Source organism: Penaeus vannamei, chromosome 3 (assembly GCF_042767895.1).
Source record: "Penaeus vannamei isolate JL-2024 chromosome 3, ASM4276789v1, whole genome shotgun sequence".
Classification (NCBI taxonomy): Eukaryota; Metazoa; Arthropoda; class Malacostraca; order Decapoda; family Penaeidae; genus Penaeus; species Penaeus vannamei.
The window spans coordinates 9,134,822-9,149,821 of NC_091551.1; the positions used below are offsets into that span (position 1 = coordinate 9,134,822).

General features: G+C 41.8%; 1 protein-coding gene across 1 annotated transcript in view; it reads left to right on the forward strand.

Moving 5' to 3' along the window:
* Positions 1–15,000, forward strand: part of CASK (peripheral plasma membrane protein CASK) — a gene marked incomplete in the record, with an annotated part of 1,154,881 nt that overhangs the window by 361,401 nt on the left and 778,480 nt on the right. Inside the window, 1 exon segment of the mRNA XM_070140919.1 lies at positions 5,268–5,380. Within this exon segment, the coding sequence (XP_069997020.1) occupies positions 5,268–5,380 (113 nt within the window).

Below are 15,000 nucleotides of genomic sequence, written 5' to 3' on the forward strand. Positions count from 1 at the left end.
CTGTCATCGCAAATACTTTATTATTATTTCCTTTTTTGTTGTCACTGTTACTCTTCTTGCTGTTGCTGCTATTGACGATATCCATACAATTACGGTTGTAGTTATTGTATGATATTACTTGCATTTATAAATATTGTCATTAGTAGTTTGTTTTCTTGTTATTTTTCTTGGTTTTCTTGTCATGACCATCCGTATTGTTCGCTGTTTTTGTTATTTTTGATCTAAGTAAGATGAGATCATCATCGTTATGATTATAATTACCGTTATCTTTGCCATTATCACTGCCATCATCCTCATTATCATTATCACTAGCATCAGCATCACCATCACTATCACCATCACCATCATCAACCACCATGATCATTAGTCTGCGTTTGTAGATATTTCATATACAAGACCTTTTTGTATACCAAAGTACTGAATATACAACAGAAATGTTTTTATTTTTTTCGTCCTCTTTGTCTCCCTTTTGCAGACTCTCCCTACCGACTTGTGTACTCTCTTGCTGTTAATTTCACCCCCTTCTTTGTGTCTTGCCTCGGGGGACGCCACTCACCTCTCATCTCTCGCTCCTTTGCTTCAGTGCACTTCATGTGTTTTAGTTCGGGCTGGGAGGATTTGGGTCCCAAGCCAGCGCTCTTGCTTGAGGCCGCTTCGTCTGTTTGGCTGTCTGTCCGATTCTCTCTCTCTCTCTCTCTCTCTCTCTCTCTCTCTCTCTCTCTCTCTCTCCCTCCCTCCCTCTCCTCTCTCCCTCTTCCCCCCCCCCCTCTCTCTCTCTCTCTCTCTCTCTCTCTCTCTCTCTCTCTCTCTCTCTCTCTCTCTCTCTCTCTCTCTCTCTCTCTCTCTCTCTCTCTCCCTCTCCCCCTCTCCTCTCCCTCCCTCCCCCTCTCCTCTCTCTCTCTCTTTCTCTCTCTCTCTCTCTCTCTCTCTCTTTCTCTCTCTCCCTCTCTCTCTCTCTCTCTCTCTCTCTCTCTCTCTCTTTCTCTCTCCCTCTCTTTCTCTCTCCCTCTCTTTCTCTCTCTCTCTCTCTCTCTCTTTCTCTCTCTCTCTCTCTCTCTCTCTCTCTCTCTCTCTCTCTCTCTCTCTCTACTCTCTCTCTGCCTTTCTCTTCCTCTCTTTATCTTTTCATCTTGCAATCTCTTTCCCCTCCTCCCTCCCTCTCTTCCCAGTCTCTCTCTCTCTCTCTATCTATCTTTTATCTCTATGTGTATCTGTGTGTGAGAGAGAGCGAGATAGAGAGAGAGAGAAAGAGAGAGAGAGAGAGAGAGAGAGAGAGAGAGAGAGAGTTTGTGTGTGAGTGTGTGCGAGCGTGTGTGTCCGTCGTTTTATACCACTTCTAACAATGGTCCTGTCGGATATCACGTCCCTTCCCTTGTGAATACATCTCACAAGGGCGCTGTGACGGGAATATATATGGGCATCTGCATAGAACGCTCGTCTGGCGTGCTTGAGTCGCGGCCAGCAGGCTTAGCGGCGCTTCGTTCATTGCATATCATATGATCCGAGCTCCTCTGCCCGTGCCATTATCTCGCGCCTCCTTTTCTCTGTGCAATTTTGTGGGCGTCCAACGGGATCTCGCGGAGGGGTGGCACCTCTCCAGCAACCTTTTTGATTACTCTTTTTTCGTCTCATTTCTCTCTTCTACTACGACTCTCTGTCTCTCTCTCTCTCTCTCTCTCTCTCTCTCTCTCTCTCTCTCTCTATCTATCTATCTATCTCTATCTATCTATCTATCTATCTATCTCTCTCTCTCTGTCTCTCTCTCTCTCTCTCTCTCTCTCTCTCTCTCTCTCTCTCTCTCTCTCTCTCTCTCTTTCCATTTTTTCTGATCTTTGTTGTTTATATATACGCAAAATATGCATGCCAGCGGCTCAAAGATATCCATACTATAACCACATGTCTTCGTTTAGGGGTGACAGAAATATCGAACGACAGACAACAGACTATATATATCGACGATGTAACGGTAACTGTCAAGCTACGGAAGAACCCTTGAGAACATGGCGACTGACGGGGCACAGACGTCATGGAGATACGCAAGACAAAATCTCAAGTTCTGAAGGGCTATGGACAGATCTCCCACCTCGACAAAACCAACCAGAAAATACCCCCATTGCCCAACCCGCGCGTATAACAGCTGGACGGCCATTTCTAACATCCTCTCGGCTGAGCTCCTCCCTGGATGCCAATGCGTTTCGTGTTGCGATATTCCTGAAGGAAAATTGTTAGGGTCTCGGAATTTCTTACAAGATGGAAATGAAGTGATGTTGAAGATAATCAAAACTTCAAACGTAACATGAAGAAATTGGAACCAGTGGTCATTCTTTCAAGAGTACTTTTTTTGAAACAACTGATGTATAACTGATATAATATTAAATATTCAGTTTGAATTGAATCTGATGATATGGATATAAAAATGAAGATTGTAAGATAATTTATTTTAGAGTAAAGATATATATATATATATATATATATATATATATATATATATATATGTATGTATGTTTGTATGCATGTATGTATGTTTGTATGCATGTATGTATACATGTATATGTATGTATGTATACATATATATGTATGTATGTATACATATGTATGTATGTATGCATATTTATGTATGTATGTATGTATATATATGTATGTATGTATGTATGTATATATGTATATATATATATATATATATATATTATATACATACATACATACATATTTATATATATATATATTATATAAGTATATATATATAAATATTATATATATATATACATACATACATATATATACATATATATATATAAATATATATATATTTATATATGTATATATATATAAATATATATATATTTATATATATATATATTTATATATATATATACATATATAAATATATATATATTTATATATATATATATACTCGATATCCAAACACTTGTATCAATACCATTTTCATATCGATCAATTCGAGCGATAGGCACACCTAGTCACTAGTTACAAGGCCGTCCCAAGTTATGAAACGTAGCTACAAGGTGTGCCTACAATCCCTGGTGGCGCTTCCAAATAATCACGCCAAAAGCTCATGAAACATGTACCATTATCAGAGTTTTATTTACTGTTATTCAAAAGTCTCCGAAACGATAATTACTTAGTTTTAAAAATCTAACTTGAAAGAAAAATGTGTTCAAATGTAGTATATTACCATTATAAATTAATTTGGAGTTACACTTTTGTGCACTTTTTTTATTCACATTTAGTAGTTAAAATATTTCTAAATGAGGAAAGTATTATGCTCTGAAATACAAAATCATGAAGTGCTCATTTTACTCACTATTTAAACGTTGATTACGTTTTGGGAATATTTTACACTGACGACTCTTGAAAATGTATTGATAATAAAAATAGTTTTATTATAGGAGATGTTATAGGCCTTCTGTTCAAGATGCAGGAATCAATCATTCTCAAGATTCCAAATTGAGGGTTTATTTTCTGGAATAATGCTTTCACGATTCGCTCCAGGAGGTAACACATCACACTCTCTAGTTTCAACTTTGTAACTCATGCGCCAGCTTTTAGTTGTAAGTTAGTTTGATATTCGTTCCTCGAGATTATGAAAGCTATGGAGATTCTCTTAGGATATTTTAAGATCTTAGTAGATAATTCCTTATCAGAAGCTCTTATTGCCACGGAGTTGCAAGGATTCTCTCCGCGGATGTCGATTGGAAACAAAATAACCTGATGACAAAGGAATTGTTTTTTTCCAATTTGATCGCTCTTATCAGCATTTACACTGAAACGCTAAATGGGAACAGAAAAAAAGAGGCAAAATCGGACGGTTTTTGTAGTCTGAACTTCTACTTTTGAACAGTGCTTGGACATGGCAGTTTGGAAAAATATACTCTCTCATCTAAGTTAAGAACTTTCTCTGAGTATCAAACTTTGCTCAAGGATGATGAAACAGTATCAAATGACTCCTTTTGAATGATGAAATACAAGGTGTATTCCGCAACGTATATTTTATATACTTTGATCATTGTTTTCTTGGATTTAAACCATGCTATGAGGGTGAGACTTTTGAAGTTGACACAAAAGAAATTCTAAATAATCATCCGTTTCAAGTTTGATAATCATAATGCAATATATGGGTCTGGTCATGATTATTTTCCACCTTACATACTCAAGATATGGTATTATTTAACATGAACAAGCCTAGTTACATTATGTTATTACACTGCAAAATTTGGATGTACCTGATACCAATTAGTTTGAAAATCGAGTACATTACAATACATTAGGAATTTAATGTTGTATCTTTTTGTATGTTCTATATTAGAAATTACTCTTAGGCTATGTTATCCATATCGCTAAATATCCAGTAGAAGAATACTTTAGACGCAGGTTTATCAGATTGCTTTAGCTTTCAGCCTATTGAGTGTTTGTCATGTTTATGGCAACTCTCGAGATCCAAGCAAGCGACATTCCAAGATATTTATGAAGTATATAAAGCGGCAAAACACATTTATTGTTCTCTTATTGTTTGTTTGTGAGCTTCCTTAAATGCTACATTTTTTTCACAGGAGCTGAAGATTTTATTTGCACTTTTATTCTTTGGAGTTTATGTAAACTTTCCGAATGGGTCATGAAAGTAGGCCTACAGTATGTTATGTTCCGTGAGCATGCTGGTCATAAACTCTTGTTCACGTACATATGGTGCTCAAGAGAAAAGTGAAATTGCCTCTTGACATGAAATATTTAGTAAGATACACCACCTTTCCCTGCGGTTGTGTGTCTCCAAAGTGATATTAAAATCCCACAACGTCGAATTTTTTAGTGTCTCTTGGGAGACTGTAGGCCTATGTAAGTTTAATATGGAGGAGATATAGATATGATGGAGTAGTAGTGTTCAACAACTCCTTATGTCTTAGATATGAATTATGTATTATGAAATGGGCATCATTATTCCGAAACAAAGGCCTTAGTTTAGGATTTTTGGCATATGCCGTTACATTCATACTTCCCTTTTTTTTTGTTCTTACAATTTTGCTTTGAATAAACCTAGCACTTATCCCTTGTATCTTTTTGGAGAAGAAAGAGTGGTACAGTAGATGATCTTCCCTAACTAACATGTGTCAAATAAGGTCAAATATGTTGTATTTTACATTATGATTACTTCTTTACTTTATCTTCTAATAATTTTCATATACAAGAAATGTTTGAATTAGCGACAGTACGATTGTGCGTTTACTAAATTATTATTATTATTTTTTTTTCAGGGGTCCGTTCAGTCTGGTGCGACGATGCGTCCACAGAGAGACTGGGCAACAGTTCGCGGTCAAGATCGTCGACGTGGCCAAGTTTACATCCGCTCCCGGTTTGTCCATCAATGGTGAGTAATTTGGCTTTATTTATTATGATTCTCTTGCGGAGTTTGTATTATTTTATGTGGTTTTCTATAGGTATTGTAATTATACTTTGTTTTATCGTTTGTTACAAGTCTAAGTCTGTTATTGTAACAAATCCAATAATTATGGAAATATCGTTAAAAAAATTAAATTCGGAGATTTTTTCGTCTCCATCTTGCGCCTGCGCTCTCATCCGGGAAACTCGCTGGTTGCTACGCCATTGGTGGTGAAGGTCACGTGATGAAATAATGAGCCAATCACGTAATGAGACGTACAGAAAAGCACGACTTTTCAAAATTTCAAATTCAGTCTCAACTTGACCTCGAGTGCAATGAAAGTGAAGTCTCGTAATGTTTATTATGAGGCTATACAACGAGTTTTACCGCATAAACCGAAGAATCTCTTCGTTTTTTACGCAGCCACGGTGCATTAATTGGAACATAGTGCGTAATTACCATGAAGATCGGCATTCTGGTCGGTGTATATACCCGTAACTCGCAGTAAGGTAAGGTAAATTGTCAGGAAGATGTTTTTAGTTCTAGTTAAACATTGTTACTTGCAGCGTTGTGTCTTATTACCAGATGTAGGGATGCCTTTAGCTACCAGCTGACACGTACCATAAATAAAGACGGGAAAGAAGTTAATTGCAACATTTACTGCAAGAATTTATCCGCATTCTTGGCACAACTCCGTGACAAATGGGTCCAGTGACTAAATACCGCACATTTTTCAGTGACTCAGCCATCCCCCGGTTTATGGGATTATGTATCAGTTAGACGTCTATATTTTATTCATTTTTTCTTCTTGCGTGTAAGAGATAACTAAATGGCTGTCCCTCTTAGAACACAGCAGTTCCCGGAGGCTAAGAAACTCGTAAATTCCCAGTGGGTTAATGAGTCGCTGGAAAGTCGTCGTGAAAATAAGTTGGGGGGATCAGGCGAAAGGTGTATGGCCATACATTAGGGCGCTGGAGCAGAGCCAAGCCGCCGCCTTCTTCGGGTCTGGGCTTGGTTGGGTTAGGCCGGGTCTGCCTTGGCTTGGCTTGGCTTAATTTGGCTTGGAGTTCGTGGTGTTATCAGGGTACGCGCGCTCCAGAAAGGCCGCTAATCTATTCTCATTTTCTCTCCTTTTTTGCATCTCGTTAGGGACATCGGGGCGCGAATATTATAGGCTGCTCAAGGCCGGAGTCATGGTCGGGGGGAGGGGGGGTTGGTGCCTTATACTACTCCTCCACACACCCCGTGGGAATGATAATGGCGATGATTCGGTTAAGAGAATGTTTTTATGAAGTTTAATCCAATATTCATGTTAGTTACATGTACTTTGTAATTTCTTAAGTAAAATGTATAAGTAGTATAAATGTACTACACGCACACAAACACACGCACACGCACACACACACACACACACAAACACAAACACAAACACAAACACATATACCCATACACACATACACACATACACACACACATATATACCCATACACACATACACACACGCACAGGCCCCCCCCCCCCCCCACGCGCGCACGTGTATTTAGACAGATATAGACTGATAAATACTTTTTTTTACAGTCATATATTTATTCATACATATTAATAGCCCCATTTTCAAAGTCTGAATACATCCCAGCAGATATCTCTTGGCTCCCCTTGTCATGGAAATATTGGATGTAGTTATTGAGTCAGAAGGTCTCTGTCGTCTATAAAGGGACAGCTAATGTATAGCTATAAGTTGTAAATGATGACCTCTGTTTGTTAGAATCAATGTTACAACTCGGCGTAAGCGACAGGTCCTATTGCAAAGGATGGATGTGTGCCTATTCGGCGGGCAGTTTAGACTTCGCAGCGAAATTTGAATTTGTTATGAGACGTTTTGTTCCCTTTCTTGTACTTAAAAAAAAAAAAAAAAAAAAAGATTTTCACGGTAGGTAATAACAGAGATCTGCAAGTACGAAATCAATTATATTTTTGGTAGCACTCGATTGTGCTGCGTTGCCATGGCTTTCTTTTTTGTGGAGAATTATGTGAATGCAGCGTCAATATTGTCCTGAAAACATTGTGAATAATAAGTGCCATTCATGTCACAATTGTTGGCTGTTCCGTCGGCTTTAACTCGACTAATATTTTCCATTGGCAGTCATTAATCCCTGCTGCAATGCAGATTGGCCAGTCTCTTGCCTGACGAGCTAATCTGTTCCAGCCACGACAGCGAATGATTTGTTGGCATTCAGGAAACGACCCTAAGCCACTGCCAGACATCATTACCGGGTCAATCGCCTGTAAGATTCGCAATTAAATTGAATTATGACTCGTGTCTTCGGGTCAGAGATGGGGGATGAGCCAAGGGAGGGGGTGGGGGGAGGGCAAAAGAGGAAGCCTAAAAGGGTGGAGATAAGTGTGAGGGGTTAGTTGCGGAGGGAAGCGGGGGAGGGAGGTAAAACGGCGAGTTTAAGGAAGCAGATAGTTTATTGTGAAAGTTAACTAGGGGGAGGCAGAAGGGTGGAAATAAGCTAAGTGTGATGAATTTTTATAAGGAGAGGTAAGAGATTAAGGATAAGTTGATTCAGAGGGACTGCTTCTAGGAGACATAAGAACGTTAAATATTTGAGTAAGAGAAGCATCCAAGACAAATGTGAAGATAAAACAGGAGTGAGATGAGGATAGGGTGCATTGCAAGGATGTTCCGAGGGTGAACGAAGGATGTCTGATCTCGGCGGTCGTCCTTGGAAGTTCGTCCTCGACTCAGGCCAAGTTTGATTGGGTGGCAGCCAATGGCACTGCGCTGGGGCTTCGGCCGGCGTGTGGTATGATGAAGCCTGAACACAAACCCAATCTCAGGCGGCGTTTCAACTCGCTCTCTTACTGCTCTTTGATTTCTTTTTGTTTCGCGGTCTTCTCTCGCGGAAAAGTTTGATTGGCGTTTGACTTTTTTGTACGTGGCCCTGCGTCGGAAGTGTAAGTCTCGACGCGAAACTTTTTCTCCGATAGTTGTATGGATTCACTCACAAGCCTGTAAATGCACATGTCATAGAATAAGATGTGGATGATGAAAATGAGCCAGAAGTTGGATAACAAGTAAGAATTTTGTTTTTCCCTTGTTAAGAATCACAAGCATGTGAATGAAATCCTACATAGCGCTCCCCGCCCAAAATGTTTCCTGCCATATTGTTCGTCAGCGGCCCGAGGGGCGGCGCTATCAGTGGGAGCCTCCGCCCCTCGCCGACTCGGAGCCCGCCGCACACGCAACGTCTTTTCGTGCGCGTCTTTGATAGCGCTTTGAAGTCTCGATTTCCGGGAGCGTCTCTCCTCTCTCTCGTTCTTACTCTCTCTCACTTTCTCTCCTACTCACCTCTCTCTCGCTCTTACTATCTCTCTCTTTCTCTCCTACTCTCCTCTCTCTCGCTCTTACTATCTCTCTCTTTCTCTCCTACTCTCCTCTCCTCTCCTCTCTTCCTTACAATCTCTTTCTTAAGCCTCTCTCTGTTAATTTTCCTTTCCTTGTCTCACCGTAACAACGTGCTATGATATCTCTTAGCATTGTGTTACATTTCGCTCTCTATCTCTCTCTCTATCTCTCCTCTCTTCTCATCTCTCTCTCTCTCTCTCTCTCTCTCTCTCTCTCTCTCTCTCTCTCTCTCTCTCTCTCTCTCTCTCTCTCTCTCTCTCTCTCTCTCTCTCTCTCTCTCTCTCTCTCTCTCTCTCTTTCTCTCTCTCTCTCTCTCTCTCTCTCTCTCTCTCTCTCTCTCTCTCTCCTCTCTCTCTCTCTCTCTCTCTCTCTCTCTCTCTCTCTCCTTCCTCTCCCTCCCTCTCCTCTCTTCTCTCCCTCCTTCCCTCCTCCCTCCTTCCCTCCCTCCCTCCTTCCTCCCTCCCTCCCTTCCCTCCTTCCCTCCCTCCCCTCCTTCCCTCCCTCCCTCCTTCCCTCCCTCCCTCCTTCCCTCCCTCCTTCCCTCCCTCCTTCCCTCCTTCGCTCTTTCCCTCTCTTCCTCTCTCTCCCTACCTCCTTCCCTCCTTCGCTCTTTCCCTCTCTTCCTCCCCCTCCCTACCTATCTTCTTCCTCCCCCTCCCTCTTCTCTCCCCTTTAATTGCCTGTGAATATGTATTCGCCTTTGCTTATGAACACAAGTACACATACATATACAAGCATACGCCCACACACACACACACACGCACGCGCACACACGCACGCACGCACGCATGCACGCACGCACGCATGCACGCACGCACGCACGCACGCACGCACGCACACACACACACACACACACACACACACACACACACACACACACACACACACACACACACACACACACACGCACGCGCACACACACACGCGCACGCGCACGCACACACACACGCACACGCACACGCACACGCACACGCGTTTTCGTAGCCGCGCAACCTCGGGGACTTTATTATGTAAGAGCAACAAAGGCCCAAGAATAGTTATGACGTGAACACAATGCAAATGAACAGAGGTTCGAAATGCATTGTCTGTTCTCTTGCCGGGTCTTGCCGTACTGATGGAAAAGGGGTGGTGGGGGCGGGGGGAACGAGGGAGGGGGTGGAGGGATCAGGGGTAGGAGGGAGTGAGGGGAACGAGGGAGGGGGTGGATGGATCAGGGGTAGGGAGAAGGGAGGGGGTGGAGGGATCAGGGGTAGGGAGGAGTAAGGGGAAGGAGGGAGGGGGTGGATGGAAAAGGGGTGGTGGGGACGGGGGAAGGAAGGAGGGGGTGGAGGATCAGGGTAGGGGAGTGAGGGGATGGAGGGAGGGGAGGAACTGGGGGAAGGATATATGAATGAGGGGTAGGGAGGAGGGAGGAGGGTGGGGGTTGATGAATGGGTGGTAAGGAGGAGTGGGAGGGAAGAGGGAGAGGGATAGATAAATGAGGGGTAGAGAGGAGTGGGGGGAAAGGAGGAAGGGGATGGATGTTTCAGGGGTAGGGAGAACGGGGAGGGAGGGAGGAGGGCGAATGAATTGAAGGGTGGGGAGGAGGAAGGGGACTAGTGGAATAGAGGGAAGGAGAGAGGGGGATGGATAAATGAGGGTTAGGGATAGTAGGTAAATGAAGAGGATGAAATGAGTCGGGGAATGAGGGATAGCGCAAGGAGGAGGAGCGGAAGCATAAAAGAGGATAGTTACAAAAGGGGGAGTAAGGGATAGGCGTAGGAGAGAGAGGCGAGTGGTACAAGGAAGAGAAATGGCGAACAAGTCTAGTGGGAGATAGGTGGATAATGTCATGTGCTGCAACACGAATATAGCACCATTATTGGCGCGTTTCCTCTTTGGCTTCCGCGTTGCACAGGTTACTTGTTGATCGGCGTTGCTCGTTGCTCGCTGATGGTGTATTGGCTGTTCGAAAATTAAAGTTATGAAATGGTTAGCTGATCATTGCAGTTCATCACGTTGCAAGGAATATTTACTTTCGCATAAAGTGTGTCATTCTTTTGAAATAAACATTATTGATGCAATACGCTTCGAAATCCGTAATACCATACCGTAAGTATATCTTACCATACCGTAAGTGATGAAGAAATAAACACAACGCACACGCACAGAAAAAAACATCAAAAGTATTCTTTCTCGTAGAGATTTTATCCAGGAACATATAATCGAAAAAGATTGTAAAAATGCCTTGGATTTTGCGTTTCAAAGGAATTACGATGCAGTGACCAACCGAGTGTTAATTCCTTTGGTTCATAAGCAGTTTATAGACTCCAGATACATATATTTCATCATATTTTTCACATCTAAGTAAGTTTATACGAACATTCATGGTGGGCGGGTTGGTGAATTGGAAGGTGGATAAGTTAAGGTAGATATAGATAATCAAACTATAGTCATCCTGAATTGTCCTCACTTTATCACCACCAAATGCTTGATCGTTATTTTTTCTAATATATCTGCTGAGAGAAAAAACGAAAAGGGAAAAAAAATTACACGTTGACTAATATTGATGTCTGCCATTTAGCTAATATGAACAAACAGCAGTTTTCCGGGAATGGTGTTAGTAGTAATTACATAGCTCGTTTTATACTCGAAATTCATTATTAATCACGATGCGTTCAGGGCAGTTCATTATGGCATAAAACATTTATTGTGTTTCCCTTTCTAGGTGTATGATGTAGTGGCGTGTACAGTGACGGACAGAAGTCTTTGAATGAATTGAAGCTTCGAATCCGTCTTACCTTATACAAAAAGTGTTGTATTACGTGGATGTTCGAAACGGAATTCGAAACATGTTTGGCAGAACTTGACCGTGACTATACACGCCACTATCACTATCATCTGAGTGTCCTGTGAGTTTCTAACGTTAGCAACGAGTCCTCTGACTCCCACAGTTACTCATTCGCTAAAGCCAAACCACGTATTCTTGTCTTGTTTCTATTGGCCTGTCATTCTTCAATCGTTTATTCTCCTCTCTCTTGCAAGAATTCCAGTAACATTTCTTTCTAATAGTTAACTTCAGTTGTCTCTTGAAAACGGTGGTTGGTCAGTATATTTTTCCCGATGCCTGCCAGGTCCAGAATACGTTCACTTGGTACCTTGGTACGTGTTTTTCTGAAAAAAGAATGCTTAGTTTATTCGGAGTTCGATTTTATAGTGATTTCCTTTTCGGATATTTCTTTCCTGTAAGCCTGATTCGTCTCTTGATTGATTGGCGTTTCTGCAGTCTGATTCTGTACTGATCAAATAGCCAGATTGTTTTGTTTGCCTCTCGGTTTATCACCCACCAACATTGCCACTGTTTGGTATCTGTAGAGGTTTTTGATTGCCTTTAGCCACAAAACTTTCTTCGTCGATTTCAGTGTTCTTCAAATAGTTCATTAAATTGTCAAATTTGAGGTTGGTTAAAGTCTTTGTAATAGTCGGCAGAAGCAGGGTATGCATAATTTGGACACTAATTCTTTTAATCAGAGACAAACGGCATATCATCAACCAGAGAATTTCTGGAATCTAAAATGCTCTTTTCAGCTTTTGTGCAGGTTTTGGTTCCTGAATCTGCTCATCATCTTAGAGTCGTTATAATTAAGATTATTTGTAAGGCTGAAACGTCTGGGAGGTTGCCTTTCTTTGAAAAGGTAATGAAGGAAGACTTTTTTTTCTATTTCAAAGAGTCGTGCCGAGTTCATATTGTATAACGTGTTTTCTAGCAGATGGTCTGGTAGGGCATCGATTCATCTCTGTCAGATACTTTATTGTACAGTAAGTCCTTTTAATGCCCCCTCCGATTTCAGATCCTAGGAATGTATTGTCTGCAAGCCCATTGGTGTTTTTGACATTAGATATTTTGTCTTCGTTTAACATGGGTTCCTTAGTACAAGAAATTCACAGATTATCCATTATGTTCACCAAGTGCCCTTAAGCAAGATTTATTATTTTCTTGTGCAACGACCAGTATCTGCGGTATATTCGGAATATGGCTCATTGGTGTTGTCCGTCCCATGAATCTGCGACTGTGGCCTCAGCTGGGATCCTTGATTAGCTACCGGACAGACCTCGACCATAAGCCAAGTAGATTGCGGTCCCTGTTGCCGTCTGTTTCAGGGTAGACTTCACACGATTAGAGAGAGTTCTCTACCCTGGGCTTTTCATGCTGTAAAATCTTTGTTCGTGATTTTTAAGAAGGTATTAGGAATAACGCGTTTCTCTGTGTGCGAGTCAACTAGTGTGTTTTCGTATTCATTTATTTATTTAGATCTGCCAAGGAGTTTTTATTATTTATCAACTGGCTGTTTTTTCTTCTATTTCACGTTCTTGTTCGATGTTTTTAAAAAACGAAGATTTTGAATCCCACTTACCGAATAAAGCTGCTGTCCATTGATTTTATTACGGACCAACATTTCATCCGGATGTCGTGTGAAGCCACCCTATTGTGAATCTGAATCTGTTTGGGTTTCATTTCGTTGCATTTGGGAAGATTCCGAAATAGCCTCTTGTGGCTCTCCTCCAGCGGTTGTATCCATACTGAATGGATCTCGGCCATTACCTCAAAGGTGAGGTCATCTGTCCGACATCAGGAAAGAAGCCATCGACCGTAAGAGTTACAAATTGCTTCCTCTCCGTCTACCACTTACATTACCGGGCTTCGCTGTGATCATATAAAGGGGAGCTGTTCGGGTGCTAGGCCTTGCTCCAAGGGTACCAAGGGGTAGAGAGAGAGAGAGAGAGAGAGAGAGAGAGAGAGAGAGAGAGAGAGAGAGAAAGAAAGAAAGAAAGAAAGAAAGAAAGAAAGAAAGAAAGAAAGAAAGAAAGAAAGAAAGAAAGAAAGAAAGAAAGGGAGGGGGAAGGGAAGGGGAGAGAGAGGGGAGAGCGAGGAGAGAGAGAGAAAGGGAGGGAGAGGGACCCCATCGGAAGATATTATCCACAGACATAACAGGTCACCCAGGTAATCCCATCACCGGATTTAGTTCAAAGGATCTTACGAATAATAAAGAAAAAATAGGCCTATATATGTATAAGGAAAATGTTGATTCGAAAAAAAATGATTCTTGACGCAGGCTGAGACACTGGCCTTGAATCGATCCCTATTTATGATTAAGCAAAGAACAGAGCTGAATCGATCGTCACATGAGATTTGCATTCCTTGGCGGTGCAGATTCGTTCATTCTGATACTGCGTGCGACATTATTTTGGTGTGGGATTAAACCACATGTGATTTTAGTTGGGGAAAAATATATATTGATGAATAGATAAAGAGAATCAGAAGATACAAATAACAAATAAATGGTAGGAGAGGGATCCTTGGACGCGTAGGAGTCAAATTACACCAATTAACAGTATATCATTTTTGCCGACGAGAGATGCATTAAATGTTACTTAGTGTTTTCACGTTTTAGGTAAACGAGTTTTTAATTACACAACTGTGGACACACGCACACAGACACGCACAGGCACACAGACACGCACACGCACACACGCGCACACACACACGCACACGCACACGCACACACGCACACGCACACGCGCACACACACACACACACGCACACACACACACGCGCACACACACACACACCCACACACACACACGCACACACACGCGCACACACACACGCGCGCACACACACACACGCACTCACACACACACACACGCTCACACACACACACACGCACACACACACACACACGCACACACACACACACACATACACGTACACATACACATACACATACACATACACATACACATACACATACACATACACATACACATACACATACACATACACATACACATACACATACACATACACATACACATACACATTCACATTCACATACACAGCTCAAAGCAAAAGCACAAAGCGCAATCACGGGCGCAAGCGCATGGAAACTATAATCATGATAATAGTAATAATGATTAATATATTATCTGACCAAGAATTTTGGCGAAGATTTGCAAGATTTCGCGGTCCTCCCGTCTCCCTTCCTGAATGCTAATGCCTTTGTGTGCAGTCGGTGCGGCGGGGAATATATACGCGGGCAATCTGGTGTTCATAATTAGAATATCAGATATGATATTCCTAGAAATGAACAGTGAAACGACTACAGGAAGTGAAGTTGTGGCTGGTAATGGTAGAACAATTTTGCAGTTCTTTGTG